Source organism: Stenella coeruleoalba, assembly GCF_951394435.1.
Source record: "Stenella coeruleoalba genome assembly, chromosome: 11".
NCBI lineage: Eukaryota > Metazoa > Chordata > Mammalia > Artiodactyla > Delphinidae > Stenella > Stenella coeruleoalba.
The window spans coordinates 60,257,599-60,280,362 of NC_137157.1; the positions used below are offsets into that span (position 1 = coordinate 60,257,599).

Genomic DNA, 22,764 nt, shown 5'->3' on the forward strand with positions numbered 1-22,764 from the left:
TCTATTCACAAAGAAAAAGCTCCAGTCCATCTTTTAATTTTTTTGAAAAATTCCTGACATTACAGAACTAAACTGAAATGTATTAATATTCCACTCTTACATTTCCATGACAAACAAAAAAATTTCATGAGCCAAAAAAAACCCAAAAAAAAAAACAAAACAAAACAAAAAAAAAACAGGGAGAAGCTTATAAAACTAAATATGGATCTCAGCATTAACAGCTGAACAGAGAAAGGAATTAAAACGCTTTAATTAAAAAATCACGAGTGGATAAAGTGTGTAGAAACTGAAAATTTACAAACTATTTAAAACCTGGAATCGCTGACTGTTCAGAAACTACACAGATGGATCATGGGTGGTGGTGAACAGCAGAAAGGGATTATGGATGAATCTGCATTGTTCTAGCTGCTCCCCATGCCACCCGTCTCCGAGGAAAGCCTGTAACACACACACAAAAAAAAACTCGAAGTTAGTTTTCTGAGTGCCCAGCAGTACCTCACCTCCAAAACTTTTAGCCTGGCTGATGAGATGTGAAGAAGTACATAATCTGCTTCAGTTATCAAGGGAGACATTTTAAAGACTTTTTGGATTAATCAGTACCATGGTCCTATAACCCCTGCAATCCAAGCTTCCTGAGGCAAGTTACCTCACAACCAAGGGAAATTGAGGACCTTGGTTATTAATTGTGGGTATCCCTCAAACTATGCTCTACACAATCTTTGTGGGAGATGTTACGCACTCTCTGAAAATACACCCCCCCCCCACACACACACAAAAGCCTTAGAGGGTCGCAATATACAGACACTTTCTTTACTGCCCAGCTTATTTTTTAGTTTCTCCCAAGCTACTAATAGAACAGTCCCAGGTCTCTCCATCAATGTGAAGACTATTACTATTAAGAGATGCTTGAGTTTTTAAACACTAAGGCATGTTAAAGAGGGAGCAGCAAGTGTTAAGTATGGGTCAAAAATTATACCCAACCTATAGTTTTTAGGCCTAGTTTTCAAGACTAAGTGGAAGTCAAAACAATGTTTTCAGCAACTCCCTAGCGCACTCTAGAAGCTCCCCAATTTGTGGTCCTGTTAAGCCAAATTCTCCATCCAAATATACCTGGCTACAATGCCTGTTTCAAATAGACTATTTGAGGTCCTGGAATCCAATTTTGGGCTTTGAAGGAAAGGTCTTTAGATGTTCGGCTATCAGCCTGCTTCACTGATATTAGGTAGCCAGCAGGACTTAGCTCCCATTTTGAACGGAACTAAATGTGTAAGACCCAGTCTCAGTTTATAACTTTTTTTTTTTTGGCCGTACCTCGTGGCATGCAGAACTTCCCCAACCGGGGATCGAACCCACACCCCTGCAGTGGAAACGTGGAGTTTTAACCACTGGACCAGCAGGGAAGCCTGAGTTTATAACTTTATTTCATAAAGATTTAAAATTTACTGGCAATCGTGTCAAGACAGCATGTGCATCTCTTCCAGAATAACGCAAATCCAAAAACTGGCCAGGAAGGCAGGGGCAGAGGGGGTGGGAGAAGGGCAGGTAATAGGTCCTTCAACTACAAACTGCATTTAGTTTCAAGTCAGAAATGCTACTGTGACCTCAGCATAAAGGAAAATAGTTCTTAAAGGGGGTAGATTCTTGCCAACCTCAAAATGGGATGATTTAGAGCAACGTGAACAACAGACCCTGAATCAAAGAGTTTAGTGGGAACTGAAGGTTGAGGAAAGGAGCTGCTGCAAACAGTTTAGATCTAGGACCTAAAAAAAACTAAGTTCACATAAGAAGGTGGTGGCACTCTGGCACCAAAAAGAACAGTCCAGAATTTATACACAGCCTGGGCAGGAATTGGGGGTGGCAGGGAGAGGGGGCAAGGAGAAGGGAAAACCCAACCAGAAATACTGTGTTAAGGACTCCAGAATAGACGGACCACATGGGGGAGCTGTAAGCTACTAAGAAATCGAGCACCAAGAAGTACCTTTGGATGTGGTGATTTTGGTCAGCCCTTAAAACATCTGACTTCCTTCCAAGCAATCCTTTAGGGAGTACTCATTAGGTAAAGAGGCCTTCTAAAATCAAGAACTAGATAAAATAAAAACCAGGTTTCTGGGGGAGATGGTATCAGCAAGATATAAAAAGAGCTTACTAAGGAAAGCTGGACCACATGATAAAGGAGCATCTAGCAACCAACAAGAAAAACCCTATCTGGACAATGAAATTGGCCCCCCTAGTCCTTCAGGCAGACTTGGGACGTGTAACACTAATTCACAGCCCCAATATGAGATTGAGGGACCACGAAACCAGAAGTTAATATATTGCAATATAATTAGGTTTTCTGTTGTTGTTTGTTTTTTAAACAATGTAAGCCAAAGGGGATATGGGAAAAGGTCACCAGGAAAGAAATCTCCACACTGGTTTTCTAAGTCCCTGGGAAGAGCATCATACTTTCATTACCCTGGCAATATGCATTCAGGCTGAGTGGAAACTATCAGAGCCCTTCCACCATTTTACCTACGGCATTTCTACTCTTTTATGGAGAAAGATCTTGGGATACGAAAAAGAATGAGGCTTCAGGGAGATCAAGCACAATCTTAGAAGACTGAGTAAATGTAAAGCACAAATTGCTAGTCCTGACTACTCACTCATGTGATCTGCAAATTTAAAGTCTCCCAGAGCATCTATTTCTTTAATCTGATAAAGTGAATCAATGAGTTACAGTTGATCTTAAAGGTCCCTTCCAAATCTAGGTCTTTAATCCTCTAATTATGATGGGGTTGGTGGGGAGACAAAGGTAGGCGGGGAATAGAAGGGTAAAGGGACCTGGTTGAATAATCAGGGTTGACTTAGGATAACTGGACAGAATCCTGCCAAATCTGAGGCAATGTCACCCACTGGTTGTTCAAGATTTATCCAATGTCACAGGGAGAGGGGTAATACTAGTTCAGAGGAATGCAGACAGAAGCCGGCAAACTTTATTAGACTTTCCCCAACTTGCCTCCCCATTCTGGGTAAAGAAATAACTTCTTTCCTTCACAGCACAGTCAACTAAGGTTCTTACTGTGGCAACTTTATTACAGCTAGAAACACAAATCTGGCCAAGAAGGCTGGCTGATAACCATGAAAAAAAAAAAAAAGGTTAATGGAGAAGCTTTTATTCATTAACACAGAGCCTAAAACATTGTTATATTGCAAGGCAGAATAAAGCTACAAAATGTAACAGAATGAGAAAGAAGAGCAAGAACTGTGGCTCTAGATAAGAATTCAACAAGTCAGACTCTGAAACAGGCACTCAAGCAGAAACGGCCTAAACCTAAACAGTTTACCATTGCCCCTGCCCCCACCCTGTTATCCCCCAAAACAGTAAAAAGGAAACGGTCACAAGCTCACAATAGTTTGGTTCTCACCAATGTTAACAAAGGGAAAACAAAAACAAAACCAAAAAATACTTGAGGGGGTGCCCCAAGATATATGCAATCAGTAGGGAGAGAATCTCTGTTTCTCGCTTTTCAGTTTGTTAGTTACACATGGCACGGCAGAGGTGGTGGTGGTGGTAGCTGAAGCCCCGGCACCCTTAGCAGCAGACACAACATTTAGAGCCAGGAGAGGGATGGGTTTCATGCCAAGCAGACTGGAGACACAAGGGGCGGTCGGAAGAGGGTTGGGGAGGCTGGAGGGTGCGTCGGAGGTCCCCGCTGTGGCGAGCGAGGGGGTGGTGGTGGAGGAGGAAGAAGAAGAAGAAGGGGTGGAGGGTTGAGAGAGGTTGATGCTGAGGTGATCAGGGATCGTGACGGAGGCTGCCTGGGAGGAGGGTTTAGCGTTTTCTAAACTGTAACAGAGGAAAAAAAGGAACAAAAAAAAAAAGGGTGGGTGGAAGGGAAGAGCACAAAAGGGAAAAGTACAGGACAAAATCCGCTTCAGTTATCAGTAAGTGCCTCTGGTTGCCAATTAGGAAGACTTAATATCAACTTATGACAAGCTGTCTTTTATTCTGTGTCCCACCCTCTAAAAATGTATACTTTGCCAAATTCCATTCCACAATGCTATTTAAAACTGCTATGGTGAAGAAAAAGCTGACAGACTGAGAAAAATCACACACTTCCATATTACCTGACACACTGATCCAACCCAGAAGGCAGAAAAGAACGATTGCAAGCAGAAAATGAAAGAGTACCCATCCACCTCCAAACAAGAACAAATGTTTCACCCACCAATCACTTGAGCAGCTTTGGGATACTAATGCACAGAATTTTTAATTGTTTTTTCTGTAACTGATATTAAAATTTGCTTCTACCGCCACAGCAAACTAACCAAATATATCAGGATGGAAAGGGACAAGAGCCTAAAGTAGGTCACTCATTTCAGACTTCAAAGATTGTAGCATTTTCAATGAAAAATGCTGAGAACAGAAGCATAGATAAAATAAAGCCTCATTTCTGGTGATGGGGTGGGAGAGAAAAAAAGGCCCTTTGTTTTTAACTGACTGTACTTCTCATATAGACCTTAGAAAACTGGAAGAGAGAAACTTTAAGCACTGCTGAAAAGTTCAGTTTAATAAAGTAAAACTACCACTGCTACTCCTAAAATAAGCTCTAAATCACAGTAATGACCTGTAGCTCCCAAATGCCTGCATGTGTCTATGGCAGAACTGCAGGCATTTGCTGAAGTCTGTTGGACATCCTACGGCTAAAGATGAACTCTTCAAAGGCAGGGAGGCTCCTCTCAAGACTCCATTTTGTTTACCTAAATCCAAGGACAGTTGCAATCCATAAAAAAGGTGCCAAAATCAGTAGAAATGCTCAGGGTCCATTACTGAAAACAGAGAACTCTTTCTTTACCTAGTATTAATAAAACCAGTTTGCTTTCTGCGTTCAAACTGGGCCAATATGAGAAAGTGAAGAGTTAGCTGCGTGCACACATAGTCCTTGCTTGGTGTTAAATGAAGCTTTGAAAAGTTTTGACCCAAATCCATAGCTTGGACAGTTTCATTAAAAAGGATGATCCTGAAAAGAGTGACTAAAATCAGGAAACAAAGGTGGACCACGTTCTGCTTCCTTACAACTTAGCCACTGACCTAGTACAGGGGTCAGGCAAGCAGGTTACGTGGAAGCACTATCTGACAACATTGAGGGCAGGTCTACCCAAGCAGAAGAAAAATCGCTTGGTTTCCAGCTTCCAAGAACACGATTCTTTCCTCTTAACAACCCACCACCCCCATTAGAAACAAGGAAACAAACCTTTGCAAACAGTCTCAGAATTAACTACCATTTCAGTCTGAACAGTAAGAATTTGACATCTTGGTAGCTGAAGAAGAAAGCAGATCTAGACAGAGGAAAGTCTTTTCTACATAAAGACTAGAAAATACCTGAAGGCATCAAAAGACATAGGCAAAAGTCAGAACCACTACTGGGGATCTGATGAATTCTTAACCAGGGGATAAAAGACCATGGAATAAATACATGATCTGCATAAGCATGGCAAAAAATAGATCCCATACTTACGAATTCCTTTCCCTTGCACTAGATTCAGGAACCCATAAAATTTTTATGCACAACAGAGACTGTGACAGAGGTAAATAACAACTAGGTAAAAGTCTACATAAAAGGGATAGCTAAGTCCCTTGGGGAATGAGCTGCTAACACTGGTTTAAGATGTTAGTAAGCAATTAAGAACATGACTTAAGCACATGTGCTGAGAAAGCAAGTAATATAAATGCCTTGTAGGATACCCATTGGACTGTGAATAGTCCTGCTACAACTGTGTGTATTAACATTAGCTACGTTTGGATAAAAAAAGTAAAATCTCAGAAAGTCATTAAGAGATGAGATGAGACTGTGGGGGAAAGGAAAATACTAAGCATTTCTGAAACATCCAATACCTGTACCTCTCCTTTTCCACAAGCTCTGAACAATGGCACACACTGGCAACTTGAGAAAAATGGATGTTTTCAGAATAAACGGTAATGACTGCCTCCAAGAAACTGTCTTGCTGTCACATAACTTCATTATCCTTATTTCAATTAAGGGTGCTTTGGAGCCTAAACCCCATTAGTAAAGTATTAGTCTATATGACATCTACAGCAAGACCCACATTTGGTTTTAAGTCGGTGCTCCACCCAGAGCAGTCCTACTGGTGAAGACATGCTCCATACCTTCCACTCCCAAAACCATCAAAAAGTCAAATGCAAACAATCTATTCCCCGTCCCCCAACCCCATGCAAACTTATTACAAACTGGTTTCTTTTTCTGCTACACTAAGGATGGGTGAAAACTAGAGCTAGACTTTAAACTTTTTCTTTTGCCATCTCTACCCTTCCCATTTCCATCCCTCAAAGAATCCCACACTTTACATTAACAGTGTAACTTCCCCCAACACATACATTACTTATGCTGGCATGAATAACACGAAAGATAGGGAACACTTACCTGACATTGATTAGATATTGAGCCAGGCTAATGCTGGCAGCAGATCCAGTGATGGTAACCTGCCTATCAGTAGATCCTTCCACTGGGTTCGCAATTTTGATCTGCGCCCCAGACATCTGACGGATCTCATTGATTTTGGCGCCTTGACGCCCGATTATGCAGCCAATCAACTTAAGGGAGAAAAACAACAAGGCATACCAAATTAAGAGTTGCATGGTTAGGTCCAAGAATTCCACCCCACTCCTCAGGCTTCTATAGCTTGGGTCCACAAACATGACAATGGAAACTATCTGCATCCTATACATTCTACTCATATACTCCTGATTTTAAAAATTGAGTTATAGATTATATCTCAACTCTTGCCCTATTCTTCTGTCTGATCACTACAGGTCAGGGCCAACTCTAAGCTGAATGACTCCTAGGAGCATTAGCTCACTTCCTCAGAGTACTAACTCCAAAGACAAAATAAAGCAGAGCAAACATGATGATAAACCTAGCTAACCAGAGATAGGGATAAAGATAAAAGTATATTCTGTTTTTGGTAAAAAAGAGGCCATAACTCATCCTGCCATGATTCCTACTTCACCATCGTGACAAGAATTCTGGCTAATTTCTAATGCTTTTGCCTTGGGAAAAAGTAAAAAATTGGCCAACATTTGCACTGTCCAATACTGTAGACACTAATAACGTGATAACTAAACACATGAAGTGTGGCCAGTAAGATTGAGAAATTGAATTATTCTTCTCAACAGCTACACGTGGTTAGTGACTACCACGTTGGGATAGTACAGACAGAACATCCAAGGACCACTGAATTAGGGATAAGGCTTCAGGTTCTACAAAAAACAAAGGCAAATGGGAATTTCTATTTGAGACAAAAAGCTTCTTTCTGGCTCATCAATTTCCTCCATCAGTTTTTACTTGAGATTTTATGTAGTTTTAAGAATTTAATTTGGTGTCTACAACCCCATTTTCGTAAGAGTGGCATGATGCCGTTGAAAAGACCTCTATTCTTTAAAACCAATTCTCTTATTTTCATCCCATGCAACCCAACCATATACTTACATCGTTTGGAATGGTGAGTTCATGAGAAGTAGTCTGAGCAGATGCATCCAAACCTGCTAAAAGACAGAAGAGAGCAAAGAAGTTCAATGCACAGCATACGAACTCCCACTGATTTGTACATTAACCTAACAGAAGGAAAACGAACTGGAAACCCAGCATTGGCTGTTGGGATTCATCACTAACTTGGAAGCCTCCAAGGAGGAAAGAGGGGGAGAGGGGTGTAGAAATAATGCTGGAAAGGTTCCTCTGTACACACAGAAGAGGCTGATTTCATGACACTTCCTGCAAAGCCCAGCCTATTAGGGTGTAAGGGGATGGAAGCAAGGGGCAAGGGAATGTGGTATCCTCAATTCTCAGGACCAAAATCTAAACAAGTACTTCTGCACTTCTCCCCTTTTCTGGTTGGATTTCCTGCTGTTGTGTTCCAATTTTATCTCACCTGATGCTATCACCAGCGCCAATATCATGCCTGTTATTGGGTACCATGGACTTTTGGCACACATGCAGAGTTGCTTTAAATATACCTATATCAGATTAACACCCTCCTAACACACCCTTACCCCTAACCTACACTTGAAGGTCAGTGAGAATGAGATGGCAGTAAGGTGTGGGAAGTTCATTTCTCCAGATTTATTCCCTGTCTTTTGCTCAATAATTTGTTCTGGGTTTTGTTTTCCAAAGAAAAAGAAAAAAAACTCCTATCAGCAAACACCCATACCCATCTGACACCTGGACTAGACCAGACCAGCTGGCTAACTCACAAGTCTAGTCTTGCTCTCAGCTGTGGCTGCTAAAACTCAGCATTTTTAGAAGGGGGTAGGCCAGATCCATCAAGGGACCCTCAGGGATACCAGGCCCACCCCCGCTTTGCTCTCTCAGCTCCTTTCTGCCATGTGCATGTTCTGCTGGTATGTCATGGGCAGTGAAACAAGACTCCCACCAGTTTATTAATATAACAGTAGAATACTACAGATTTTTTTTTTAATCATTACCCCAATAGCCTTTCACCTCTGGAGAGCTGGATTCAATGCCTGTTAAGATACAAGTGAAAATGAGTTTGGTGGTCTCATCCTAACCCTACCGGACAAGTTATTCCTTATATATATATAAAAAAAGCCCAAAAAAACAAAACAAAACAAAACAAAAACAAAAACCACTACACAATTTGGCACAAATGGATTGTTTCTACCCAGGTCTATGAACAGCTGGTGGAGAGAAAGGGGGTGCCAATCAGATCAAAGGGGCAGCAGCGAAGATGGGTTAGAAGAAATATCAGCCTACCCTTTGCCTGACAAGCATCCCCAGACCTCACCCCAAACCTTCCAGGGTCTTTTTTCTCTTTTAGAATAACTCACCCCAAATGAAAACCAAGTTAACAAACACATTACCTCCTTTGGTTTAGCCATAGAAAACAGGCAAGTTTAAACCAGCAGGATGCTGGGTAATGAAGTTTGTTTTAAACAGATGTCAAACTGAGACCTTGGGGCTGGCCTCTGTCTTGTACTACACCTTACAGAAATAAACACTGAGGTATCCATACCACTGAATCCGGTGTTGCCATGCGTCATGGGAAAATGAGACTGTTGCATTGCCAACTGGTGCAGCTTGGTCAACTGCAGGAAGGAAACAGAAGAGGCTGGCATTAGAAGAGCAAAACAGTCAGGGCTCAAGCACATTCAAATTTGAAAATGCAGAGCTCCTGATCCCCAAAGTTGGCTACTACTCAAACTATGACAGAGGGTAAGATATGGGACTGGTATCACCATCCTGGGGATGGGCACAACAAGAAGGTAAGGGTTAGAAATAGAAAGGGTATCAGTACAAAGAGAATGAGCGCATTTGGGGTGTGTGAAAAGACAAGCAGCAGCACCCGCCTGACAACCATCCCCCTGTGGGCTATTTAATGAAGGTGTTTGCAGCCATTGCAACAGTTGCCCCAGGGACAAGCACAGACAGGCTAGGAAAACAAACTGTGCAGTGGTGCTAGGGAAAACACACCATGCAGGGTTCTGTCAGTACTGGGAGGAGGGAAGGAGATGAGGGGGCAGGGAAACTGCAAGGAGGAGAGAGATTAAGGTGAAACCAAACTGGGTTTAGCACACCCCCACCCCATGATTTCTACAGCTATTTTTCTTCATCTATATAAACTGTCCTGGCTGTTGTAAAACCATCCCTCTTCAAGTCTACTTCCCCTCCTGGGGGCTATCACTAACCAAGAGCCAATCTTAACTTCCCAAATCTAAAGCTCAGCACCTGAAAGAGTTAGTAAGGATAGAGGATAAGTGCAGAAAGAAATGCCCTTGAAGTCTAAATACCAGCACTTTTTAAGTTGGAGTTTTTAGTGACAAAGAAGGTTTTATTGAGTTGAATTCCCAAATATTCAGCTTCCTATCCCTCCCTGTGTAAATAAACCCCTTTTCCCCACCCCTCCAGATGCTTTTTAAATTGTCACCTCAGACTGAGGAGTACAGAAGAAGGGCAAAGCCAACCTCCCACCTCCCATCCCCCGCCATGGAAAGGACTCCAAGCAGAGATGCACAGCCCACTGTCAATTTAAACTGTGCCCTGGGATAACAAATGACAGTATACCGTGGAACACTTCTCTTTTAGAGTAATCTGGAACATGGGAGAAAGCAGAATCTAATAATCTGCCAGATTATAATTTCCAGGGATTAAATGGCAAAAACAAGGTGCTACTATGTCCTGATTAAAGATTATTTAAGGGCCAAAATATGGAGTTCACCTTGTGAGGAAAACAATACTGCAAATGTTTAAGACCCAACTCACTCCTGCCTACATGGAGAAAAGAGACAATTTTGGACGGGAGAAGGAACTTTTCAAAACAAGAAGTGAAAACAAAACTTACATCTGGCTGTGGAATGGCATACTGTCCTTGAATGGTATAGGCCTACAAAAGGAGGAAAACAGTTCCTATTAAAAACCAATCACGGACAGCCACCCAGTGGGGGGAAAAAGACAGATTTCAACTAGCCAGGAAGCCAGAGTTGAACTAGAGAATAGGGAGGCCAGGGGTTGAGGCAGTAGATGGTATCTCACAAATACAGTCAGACCTGTTGGCCTTCTTTAAACCCTAATATGATGGCTTATTCCGGGATGCCTATAAAGGAAGCCATGTTCCCTGCAATCAAAGACAAAATAACACATCTGTTTCTTAATGAAAACGTGGGAAGTGGGATTAAACAATGCCTCGACTGCCCAAGCCCCCTTCCTTCTCCCTGTGTACAAGATAGCCTAGAAGGAAAACGGTCTTTCCTCAGCCACCCCAACCCTTCTACCAATCATGGTGACATAAATGATTTTTATCTGCACAAACCTACATGGCATGTTTTGAAACACTTCCCTTTTCCTATCTTATTTTTCTCTACATCTGCCTAAAGACCTTAAGTGCACTGGAAGCTAGTTGGGTCCCTAGCACTAGGGAGCTGACCATAGGAACATACACACACAAAAAAATCACTGTGTTCTAAGTCCTGCCTTCTCCCACCTCCCCTCCATAAAAGGCACTTGCAGCTCCCACTACACCCTCCTCCCCCCACACCATAACCTCCCGAAAAGGGAGCTGGGTCTTCAGGGCAATGGGGTGGGGACAAGGAGAATCGGGAAGGGAGGGGAAGGAAGGAGCAGCTGGTTCACAGGATGTGAGGCTTCTCACATCACAGTGGCCAGTACCCCCAAAAGTGCACCCAGGTTGGGGTGGGAAGGTGAAATGGGGTAGGAGGAGTAGGAGACAGGGAAAAGGGGTTGAACAAAAAAAGGAAAAAAAAGGAAAAAAAAAAGAGAGTTGGTGTTACCATCTGGTGGGCTACGCAGCCTGTGTGAAATGAGGTGGGGGGGTCAGTCCAGGTCCCCGTGGACAGGTGGTGTCCACAGCACAAAAATCACCAGCGCCACTGGCCCCCCGCGTGTTGGCAGTCTCGGCTGAGGCGGAAGGATTGAGTGAGCCTTGGAGACTGAACATCCCCTCTCACCTCTAGAGGTGGTCCCTCCAGGTCAGGGTTGAGGCACATGGACGGGGTGGTGTGGGGAAAGCTCGCACTGTCGCTGCCTGTGCTGTACCTGTCCTGTGGATAAATAGAGGATTTCAGTCTCCAGGGCTGTCAATCCGGCACCTTGTCACCAGCATGAAATTCACACAAAAAAAGTTGTTTAATTTTTTCTTTTCCTTTAAAAAGGAGCTCACAACACAATTTGAAACGAGCTGCAATCAGTGAATTAAAAAAAAAAGTTACCTATGGTGGCAGATTTCACACTGCACAATTGGGCTATTTTCAGTCAGAATGAAGGGGTGGGGCAACAGAGCTGATGCCAGCTCCTGGTCAGTGTGCGATTAAATTGAACCCCTACAGAGCCCACTTTGTCACAGAGGAACAAAAGACACAGGTCCATCTGTGGACACTGCATGAACTGGTCCATTTAAAAAGGCCCATGGGAATAATCCAAGACAGGGCCACTCATGGAAGAAGAAGCTGCAAGTTTTTAGAGGGTGGTCAATTGAATAAAGGGAAGGGAGGGAAGGAAAGCAAAGAGGTAAGAAGGGGTGGGTGGGAAGGGGAGGGAAGGAAAGGGAAATGAAGGAAGACTTGTAAATGGAGAGGACTGCTGCTGTGCAGTATGGACTCTAGATAATCCCAAGTGGGAGTGGAAGAATCCAGAAGAGTAGGAACTTGTAGTTCCAGGGTAGAAGGGAAAACGCCTAGAACTAAACCTCCCTGCTACACTGACTCTGGGCCTGTTTATCCTGCCTAACTATCCAGACTCATGGAGAGCCCTTTGACCAAACCAGTTTGTACAAGGCTAGTGTTAAAAGCAAGGTACTAAACTATGAGATGATTAATTTCTTGTGAACGCTTCCAGAACTACAAGACAAACTAAGTCCCCCAAAACTTATTCAGTTTTATGACAACTCAATAGAATATGAATGAGATGGACTTTAAGTGCTTCTCCAGTTCAAATGTAAGATGGAACTAGTTGAATATCTGTGCTTTTAACAGGTCAGCCCCATGTACGAAAAGGCACTTTGAGCACTATACTTGTTTAGGCAGCTACCAAAATCAAGGTCACTATTTCAGCCTGAACCTCAATATTTTAAAAACCTACCTACTCCTCAAATACTAACCAAAAAGCATAAAACCATGGTGCTAATCAGTGCCCTTTGTCATAAAAATCTAAATTCAGAATAAACCACGTGCCAAGGATCCAGAGTTTAGGTGGGTGAAGGAGGAGAGGCCAAAGAGGTGCTTTGGTGTTCTTACTCTAACACCAAAGGTCACAGACCCAACATGCTCTCCCCCTTCTATTCTTAGACACTGAACCCTTACCCCAGCTGATTTGTTATGCCATGTGGGTTCAAACCAGTGTTTATGAGGTTAAGAGCCCGGGGACAACACACTGGAGTTTGGGAGTGAAGGGGTAGGAGTAGGGGAGGTGAGGTGGGGAGAAGGGGAAGTTTGTAGGACACTCAATTTCAGGACCCCCAATTTGAGACCACCAACCAAGAATCTCTTTCAGAGGTCCAACTCTTTGCTACCTTTATTCAGACCTCTAAAGAACACCCCACACATGAAAAAACATGGGATGGGGTGGGGTAGGGAAAGAAGTAGTGACACCAAGGCAATTTAACCCGTTCTTCTAACCCAACCCACCTTAAATTACTAAGTAAATTACCTCTTCCGAGTGCCTACAAAACTCCCATTGCCTGCTAAAAATTAAATAAGATAGCATTCATAGCTTTCTCCAGTACAAAAAATAAATAAAACTGAAAGCAGGTCAAATTATGGCCAGAGTACAGGTTTCAGCAAGCATGCAGAGTGGCCTGGTGTGCTGCTGGCAAAGTTTTGACATTTCAAACATAATCCTTGTTCACCTTAGCCCACCAATAAAAAATTTCTTACCTGACCACCTGCAAAGATGACTGGAGAACTGGACGGCTTGGGCCGGTACGGGATGGTCACGCCCTTCGGGGGGGACTGGGAGAGAGTCAGAGGGGAAAAAAACAAAAAGAGATAAGGTTTCAAAGCTGCTTCAGCTGTGTGGCTTAAGCTCACACAGGTCAGTTAAATTAAAAACTGTATTATTTCCATTCCCTCACCTACCAACGTTGTCTCTGGCTAGATCTAATCTCAAATCATCTGCAGTTATTTGCCTTTAAAGCAGTAAGATGGTCCGTGGACTACAGAGCTCACACTAATTCTCATCAAGGCAGATTCCCCTGTAATAATTTAGGCATTATTTCCATGTGTTCAAATAAGTCTAATTAACACGAAAAACCTGTATGTGTACATATGTACGTTTGAGTTGGTAATTAAGATCCTACATTTTGGCCTGAATAGGAAATAAAACTCCCAAATGTTGCACTTAGGACTGTCCATAAATAGTTCAAAGGCTCAATCAATATTTTCCTAAACTCTACTTGAAAATTCTACTTTCCTTTCTCACCAATATGGGACCAACTCCCTATGACAATTCTAAAAAGGTTTAATTCCCCTTAATTTTGCTATTCTTGTTAATTGAATAGCATCCACCAGAACCTCATAAGTCATTCAGATACACCATTATGGATACATTTTTTATATATACAGCATTCTGAATATAATCCTGCCTCATCAGAAATTAATTTAAAGAATATATCAAAGTTGCATGTAGCTAAAATATTGTAATCTGAAAGGCAATTTAACTTAGCTTCTCAGGAACCCAGATACATCTTTTGTCCACTCATTCCTAGTAGTGAATCTTCCTCTACCAACTCTGCTAAAATCGCTGTAAACCAAATGATCACCACTGCTTAGTTTCTATTTTTGCTTGCACTATAAGAAAAGTCAAAGCTGGGGGAAGGAAAATATGAACTCAGGGAACCTCTTCCCCACCCCCACTGAAGGCTTCTAACAGCCTCACCTAATTCTAGTCTTACTAAATATAGATCAGTCTGTCTCCCTAAATCACCCTCCCCCCATTCTCAGCATGAGCCTGAGGGCTTACCTCCAACATGACCACGCAGATCTGTTTCACACACTCAATGATGGACTGCGGAATGCCAGCAATAGTGATGGCCCGCTCAGTTGAGTTGGGGAGCATATCCCCTGCCACCTGGACCTGAGCCCCTGTACTCTTTGGGGGTAAAAAAAAATTTAAAAATCAGAAAAAACAGCTCATACTCTTCAGTATCTCCCAGCAGAAATCTTAAGAATCTAAAGCTCAGTAGATACTTATCCCATCTCCTATCTTACCCTTTTATCCTCCCTTCCCACTCTTCCCTTATTCCTGATAAGACTGTTTAATCAGTTATAAATTATCCTCTGAAAGCTGAAAATAAGGCTGAATAACAGCGTAAATTTAACCTGGTCTCAAGAAAAGGGTCCCTCTGGACAGTTTCCTCTCAGCTAATGATAGCTCTGTAGGCCATCAAACAAAATACCCACAAATATCACCCACCTTTCATTCTCTTATTTAACAAATGTTTATATCAAGCCCATGCTATATGTGCCAGGTACCACCCCAGGTACTTGGAATACATCAATGAACAAAATCAAAATCCCTGCTCACATGGCATGTACAAAAGGCTCCCAAAAACTACAATTAGTTTTCCTTTAGGAGCCATTCAAATTTCATTCCAACATCCAATTCAATAACTCCCAGATATAATTAAAAGCTTCCATAATTTCATGTAACTTCCATAATTTAAAAGGGAGAATTATAACTACATCCCAATACACCTTCATTTTCCCCTTGCTATTTAGGGATTTGGCCAAGAAAAATACTTGATATTATCGATCAAATTGAAAGCTCTTTAAACATAAAAAAAAGATAACGTAGTCTCATGGAAAAGTTGCCAATGGGTCATATGCAATAGGTGGAAATTCTGGTTAACTTTTCTGATTTATTGTTGTTAAAATATATGGAATATAAAATATATATATACACATATATCAAGCAAATTAAAGTCTTCTAGGACTATTACTTTAATAAAAATCTTCATCTCAATGAACACAAACTTTTCCTAGACATAGTAAAGGCTAATAGAAGAAGCACATTTAGAATAATTTACATTTCAAAAAGAAAATGAGCATAAGTTACCAACCTCACGTATTTCCTTGATCTTGCAACCACCTTTCCCAATGAGAGAGCCACACTGACTAGCAGGGACCACCAGCCTCAGAGTGACTGGGGGTCTACTGGCAGCTGTGCTATTGGTCATAGAGCTGCTGATGTCCTACAACAAGAAATTAGTCAAAACATCAGAATATAGAAGTTTAAACAGATCCCTGGGAACCCATAACTGCCATGAAAGAACCTTACAAGGGACATATTATGTCACAATCTGCATCAACAAAGGTTCAAATATTGCCTCCCCCCAAAACCCTATTTCTGAAAAGATAAAATGGCCTACAAACGTCCTCAGGTTTAGCCCTAAATATATTTTCCTTCACACCGGAAGTGTTCTTGGTAGAGAGAAAACTTACTTTGATAATTAAAGAGTTTTCTCAGTAGAAGACAAAATTAAATATTAAGAGATAAAACAATGCAATCCAAATTCAAGTAACCGGGCTTCCCTGGTGGTGCAGTGGTTGAGAGTCCGCCTGCCGATGCAGGGGACATGGGTTCGTGCCCCGGTCCGGGAAGATCCCACATGCGGCGGAGCGGCTGGGCCTGTGAGCCATGGCCGCTGGGCCTGCGCGTCCGGAGCCTGTGCTCCGCAATGGGGAGAGGCCACAACAGTGAGAGGCCCGTGTACCGCAAAAAAAAAAAAAAAAAAAAAAAATTCAAGTAACCAATTCTGTTCTCTTAGAAAACTACATAAAGATTAAATACTGTACTTCCATTTATCCTTGTCTTAATTTCTTGGTAATAGTACCATTGTACAGATAATGAAATTGAGGCTGAGTACCTACCCCAATCACATCTAAAAAGCTGTAGATTTTAAACTAAAGGACTGTATTGGTTCCAAAGCCCATAGTCTTTCCAGTTACAGTATGCTGCATCTGAAAGTCATGGCTTTAAACTAGTTAAGTTTAGCCTTCTGAGAATTAAATGGTTTTAGCCTAATCTCTATGTAGTAGCTAGACCTGGGAACTCCTCAAACATAAGCCCCTAAAGTCAAGAACATGCTTCTTATTTGTTGAAAGCATGAATATTTTCTGAATTTTTTAAAAATATATTTATTTGGCTGCACCGGGTCTTAGTTGTGGCACGCAGGCTCTCTGGTGCAGCATGTGGGATCTAGTTCCCTGATCAGGGATTGAACCTGGTCCCCCGGCGCTGGGAGCTCTGAGTCTTAGCCACTGGACCACCAGGGAAGTCGCTAGATTTTCTGAACTTTTTTAAAGCTACAAGCTCTGGATTAGCAGGGTCTTGCAGATCAAAGGATAACATTTCTGATCTTGGCAAGGATAAGATTTCAGGCACCATTAAGGCATCAAGCAGCAGCCCCGAAGCTCTCCTCTGCCTGCAATGTCAATTGCATGATTAGCACTATTACTGCAGAAGTGGGAGGAAGCTGAAGACTGGACCTAGGGCAATGGTTGTTCAGCATTTTAAGGTTGAAACCAGTTAATTATTAAAAAAACTTCCTTCAGTCAGAAATCTCTGGTATTGATATTTTGCTTCTGATCACTTGTAAAACGCATTCCCTCCCTTCAAGTATAGCTCAAGTACAGTATAGACACAGTTACCAGATTTTTTTTTTAAATATATAACTGCATCCAGGGTTGGGAGATACCTGTATTTATGGAATATATTAGTGTTCAGAAGGGCTCCTAACAAAAGCATGTTAATTTAGTCCACTCAACTATGAATTAGGGGACATAATTACCAACATAGTGGTGGCATACCTTCAAAACTGCTGGTTAAGAAATAAAACATGCTGGTTTTTCACACATTTTTTAGAGTCCCTGATAATAGTCAAACTATTTGGGGGTTTTTCTGAGGGCTCTTTTATTCAAGTATAGTCAATATACACTATTTAGGCTTCAGATGTACAACATAGTGATTTGACATTTAAATACATTGCAAGATGATCAACACAGTAAATGTAATAACCGTTTGCCACCAAACAAAGTTAACCTCCCATTACTTATTTTATAACTGGAAAATAGGGAATGCTTCACAAATGTGCGTGTCATCCTTACACAGAGGCCACGCCAATCTTCTCTGTATCATTCCAATTGTAGTTTATGTGCTGCCAAAGTGAGCACTCAAACTACAGTTGGGGGTTAGGGGTGCCGACACCCCACCCCAGTCAGAAGTCCATGTATAACTTAACTTATCCGCAGTTCTGCATCCACAGATTCAAGCAACCTCTGATTGTGTAGTTCTACAATACGTGTTGTGTAGTACGTATTTATTAAAAAAAAAAAAAAAATCAAGTACAAGTAGACCTGCACACTTCACACTCATGTTATTCAAGGAACAATTGTATTTTTCTACCGATTAAAGTGACATCTTTTTTTAATTACAAATGGTCCAATTTGGGGGATGATGAATGGGAGCAAAGAACCCATTTACGGAGTTTTATGATCTAGTCTGTCCTTGAATTTTAAAAGCCCTTAGAAATCATTAAACTACCTAGAAGCACAAAATAAAGAATGAGGGGCAGGGAACAACAAACCTCTTCCAGTTTGTCAATGATCATAGCAAAGGCTTTGAAGATGGCATTAGTGGGTCCAGCCAAAGTGATAATCCTCTCAGGACAATTCCCTTCTGAGATGTTGATACGTGCACCACTCTGGATAGGAAACAGAGCCAAAAGGTTAAAGAGAAAAAGATCTGAGTGCGCGCGCGCACACACACACACACACAAATATATAATCCCTCCTAAATAAGATGGGCAAGAAACTGCCTGTATACATGATTCTGACACAAGGCAATATCGACATCACTTCAAATAGTGCTCCATATTTGTCCTCAAACATAAACTACAGAAGCTGCTTTAAGTCTTGAATGACCTGAGACTTCCTAAAATTACATTTCCCAGCATACTATTTGTCATTACAAATAACTGCGCCAGAAAAATACAAGCTTCTCCTATTAAGATCTCCCCCTCAGGCTTCCCTGGTGGCACAGTAGTTAAGAATCTGCCTGCCAATGCACGGGACACGGGTTCGAGCCCTGGTCCAGGTGGATCCCACATGCCGTGGAGCAGCTGAGCCCGTATGCCACAACTACTGGGCCTGCGGCTCGAGCCCGTGAGCCAGAACTGCTGAGCCCGCGTGTCACAGCTGCTGGGGCCCACCTGCCTGGAGCCTGTGCTCCGCAACAAGAGAAGCCACCACAATGAGAGGCCCGTGCACCGCAACAGAGTGGCCCCCGGCTCGTCGCAACGAAGACCCAACCCAGCCAAAAATAAAATAAATAAATCTAAAAAAAAAAGAGAGAGAGAGAAAAAGATCTCCTCCCTTCTGGGACTTCCCTGGCGGTCCAGTGGTTAAGACTCTGCACTTTCACTGAAGCAGGCGCAGGTTTGATCTCCGGTCGGAGAACTAAGATCCCACATGCCGCACGGCCAAAAAAAAAAATTCCCCCTTCTAATCTCTCATTAAATTTTTTTTTGTTTTTGTTTTAAAGGTTTTTTACTTCCCAAGTTAACAGTCCCTTAACCCCCCCATCCACAATAACTCACCTCCTCACGCATCTTCTTAACTGATTCTCCTTTCTGTAAGAGGAAAAGTCAAGAGTGAGTTCCAACTGCTATTTAAACGCAGACTGACTAAATAGTAATTAGAATTGAAGTGATGTCTTACCTTCCCGATGATACTGCCAACTTCCTGCAATGGAGAAAATTAGTGTCAAATATGAGGAAATCTGAAGCGTTCATTATCACAAAAAGTAATTTTTAACAGTCCAAAGCAATGGAAAAACTAAGATTTATTGGGAAAAGGAATGGACAGGCTTATTATTTTCTTTGCTCAAAATATAAGCAAAGCTATCAAACAACTGTGAAGAAATAATGGAGTAATTAAATGCTATCTTTAATATAAATCCTTTTTTAAAATACCAAATATATCACCCCACCTTAAAGTTACCCCAAAATTGTTTGGGCAGGGGAAATCTACCTATCACAAGCTATAGCAACATCCATGAGAAAAACTTATCATCCAGGTATGAGACAGTCTTTGGCTCTAGCCTCTGGTTAAGGCTTTCCTGCTCAGTGGCGCTTCCTAGTAAAGTCTGTTCGTTTTCCCACTACACTCTCATCTACTCCGCTAGAGAAGAGTTCTAAAGCCAGACACCCCACAGTGCTAATCTGATGAGCTCCGAGATCCATGCCCTCTCTTCCTGGCCCCTCCCCTAGCAGTTACTATGACCCAATTTCCCAAGCTGGTGCATACCTTTCCATGCATAAGTAGCCGGATGGTGAGAGTGACATTTAATCCACCTTCAATCACACCGGTGTCCATGTCGAGCAGTGTTCTGAGGAGCTGGACTTTGAGTGGTCAAGTCTTTGGTCACTGGTGGGGGTGAAAGTCAAAAACTGAAATGAAAACATGACGAAAATCAGAGTAGGAAAACAACAGAAATTTACTTTAACCATTATCAATGTTTTCTAATGAACTCTTTTCCTTAAATGACAGTCTATCAGTTGGCAGGCTTATATACATCCAGCACAACTGCATTAACAGCTCAGGTTCTGTTACAGAGTATGGAAGGCAACTTTCCAGTCTGCTCTCATTAACGGTATGGTTTCCGCTGACTCTCAGGATGTGAAAGATTCCTTCAATTGGCAATGGTTCTAAGGGAACTGCTGAACGTGCACCAGTTGTCCTTCAGCAGAATAAGCTTCAAGAGAATACAGAAACACCTGGAAATCATGAGGGCAAACCTCAAACTAATCAACTACACTCAGGGCAACGACCTTTCGCTTCCCTGTTAGGAAGCTTCTTGGGTTGAAAGCTAGAGAGGACACATGTAAACGTTCTTACTGGCAGCAATTTCTAGGTAAAGAAATTGATAAGAGGCATCTCACATTAAAATTTTGAATGTCAATAGATGCCACCAAATAATTTTTAAAAGATTTACATCAAAAACCTCATTGAAAAAGCATCTGAAATGCCTTCTATTGCAGGCTGGGTTCCATATTCCCCTTTGGGAAATGACTCAATACATTAAGTGCAGCCTGAGTCCTCTTTTCCCAACCTAGCTTGATAGTCACTCAAGATCTGAAAATTTTCCTTGCTTCTGTGTTAACCTCTGTTACCACTCAAGTCTTCATTCAAATCTATTAAATCTTAAATTTTCTTCCAAAGGAAACAATCGAAATTAAAACTGGTACTGCTAAAAATTTATTGTGTAGTTGTTTTAAACAACAGCAGTAACGAGCCTTTCCTACTGAGGCCCTTTCCCCACGTATCCTCTAAAGAAATGTTCCTAACATTTCTGCTTTAGAATAATTGACTACGTGTAGAAAGAATGTTTTTGGATATACCTTAGCCTACAACACCTCTTTAGGCCCTAAGAGTGGTTCTTCCCAAAGTTGTGAAATTTCTCCAGTGACATTTTTAGTACCCATCCCTTCAAAACAACATCAGTGATCTCTCTCCTACACCCAGTCTTCCCCCTTCACAAAACCAGCCACCGTTTTAACTTTGCTCTAACACAAAACCCATATCCTAAGTATTTAAAGTGTTTAAGTGGCTGCCAAACCATTCTGTATATGGCAAGCTCCCCTATGGCTACCTCAAGTAAGTGACTTAGGTGACTGAGGCATCCCCAAAGCACTTCATTCCCCCATTTCCAGAATATAATTAATTACTGGCAAAATCCCAGAATTCAACACTTTTCACTCAAGGAAAAACAATAGTGCTAGGGGTGAGGAGGGGAACGGGGAGAGAGAGTTAAGTCTGTGCAGAAAACTTTCTTTTTTCAGTAAGACATGGTAAAAATTTGGCAGTTTAATTCCTTATCCCCATTCACATAATAGGAAGCACGTTACAAATACCACAATAAATGCAAGTTCGAAAGGGCAAGAAAATTGAAAACCTATTTGAAGCCATTTCTTGAGGTAAGGAACAAAGGTGCATTTCCAACTCCAAATCATCCAAGAAATCCCTGTCATACTTCTCTCCTGACTAGGTCAACGTCAGTGTACCCAATCCCAGGAATCCAGCTGTTAATCCTGCAGTCCATTACCCCTTCTCCTATAAATAGCTCGGTCTGGGTCTATAGCGGCATTTTGTAATTTCAAAATTCGTTACCTCGAGAGAACGTCCTGCATAACTCGGTAACTGGGAGCCCGTCTACCCTTTCTTTAACTCCACAGCCCCCCTCCCCTTGGTCATCCAAGCATTTTCCACTCAAAAAATGCACCCCCTATCCCTCCACTAGAAAAGACGGGAAAAAAAATAAACGGTTCGGTCGGGGGGGGGCGCTGCGATCCAGGGGGAGGAGCCGGACTAGTAGCGCCTCCTCGTGTGGCTGCGCCAGCGCCTGACCCCCGCGGGGAGCCGCGCTCACCCGCCCGGCCAGCAAGCCGGCCATCGCCTCCCCTCACCCGCCTCAACCAACAAATCCACCGCCGCCCCCCCCTACCGCGCGCGCGCCCTCCTTGACTCCTGCGCAGCCGCCACCGGGAAAAAGCGGGGGGGGGAGGGGGGAGGGGGAAGGCCTTTCGCGAGGCCTAGTAGGCCTCGCCGGAGCCAGGGCCTCGCGTGAATGGCCGGCCAAGCAGAGTGAGGAGGTAGGCGCTCACGCGGGACTACGCGAGGTCGGGGCTCGTGACGAGGACCGGAGACCGCTAAGAAAGATGGCAAGAATAGAAATAGAGCTATAGCCGCGGGCGGAGGGAGAATCTTGAAGCTTACCTGCAGGCGCGAGGCGACTGAGGGGAAAAGGGGAGCGGGCGGGAAGGGGAAGGGCGGGAGGCCGGGGGCGGAACAATAGGGGCGGGCGGGAAGGCGAGGGGGGCCCCGCGGGCGGGCGGAGGAGGAAGGGGGGGGTGGAGGAGGAGGAGGAGGAAGGGGGAAAGAGACCCCGGGGCGGGTGGAGGGCGGCGGAGGGCGGGCGGGCGGGCGGAGGGCGGGCGGGCGGGAGAGGGCGCAGGCTGCGGCTGCTCCGGCTGCTGCCTCTGCTGGTCTGGGAGGGGGACGGGGCGGAGCGGCCCGCTTTCAACCCCGCGCACCCTCCGACCCCGGAAGCGCTAACCGCCCCGGGGGCCGGCGAGGCGACTGCGTCGTCCAAACCCTCCCCACGCAATACGGACGGCCTCCCAACAGCCTAGAGCGGCTCCGTGGACACCACTGACACCAGCGAGACAACTGGTAGCAGACGG

At 43.2% G+C, this 22,764-nt stretch overlaps 1 protein-coding gene across 16 annotated transcripts; it reads right to left on the reverse strand.

Annotated features, from left to right (window-relative positions):
* Positions 1–20: 20 nt before the first annotated feature.
* Positions 21–22,446, reverse strand: PCBP2 (poly(rC) binding protein 2). 16 transcript variants are annotated; one of them, XM_079938363.1, is made up of 15 exons: positions 22,298–22,444; positions 19,829–19,971; positions 19,241–19,264; positions 19,120–19,152; positions 18,109–18,225; positions 15,583–15,714; positions 14,484–14,612; positions 13,400–13,474; positions 11,477–11,569; positions 10,354–10,395; positions 9,028–9,100; positions 8,480–8,518; positions 7,488–7,540; positions 6,423–6,592; positions 21–438 (listed from the first exon to the last, which is right to left on the reverse strand). In XM_079938363.1, exons 2-15 carry the CDS (start codon positions 19,895–19,897, stop codon positions 402–404), a joined length of 1,086 nt encoding a protein of 361 aa, XP_079794489.1. In that variant the 5' UTR covers positions 19,898–19,971; positions 22,298–22,444; the 3' UTR covers positions 21–401. The 16 variants fall into 16 exon arrangements, with proteins under 16 accessions (XP_079794489.1, XP_079794487.1, XP_079794488.1 ...); XM_079938361.1 differs by having other exon boundaries at positions 13,400–13,486; XM_079938362.1 differs by having other exon boundaries at positions 7,488–7,543; positions 22,298–22,443.
* Between the last annotated feature and the right edge of the window lie 318 nt (positions 22,447–22,764).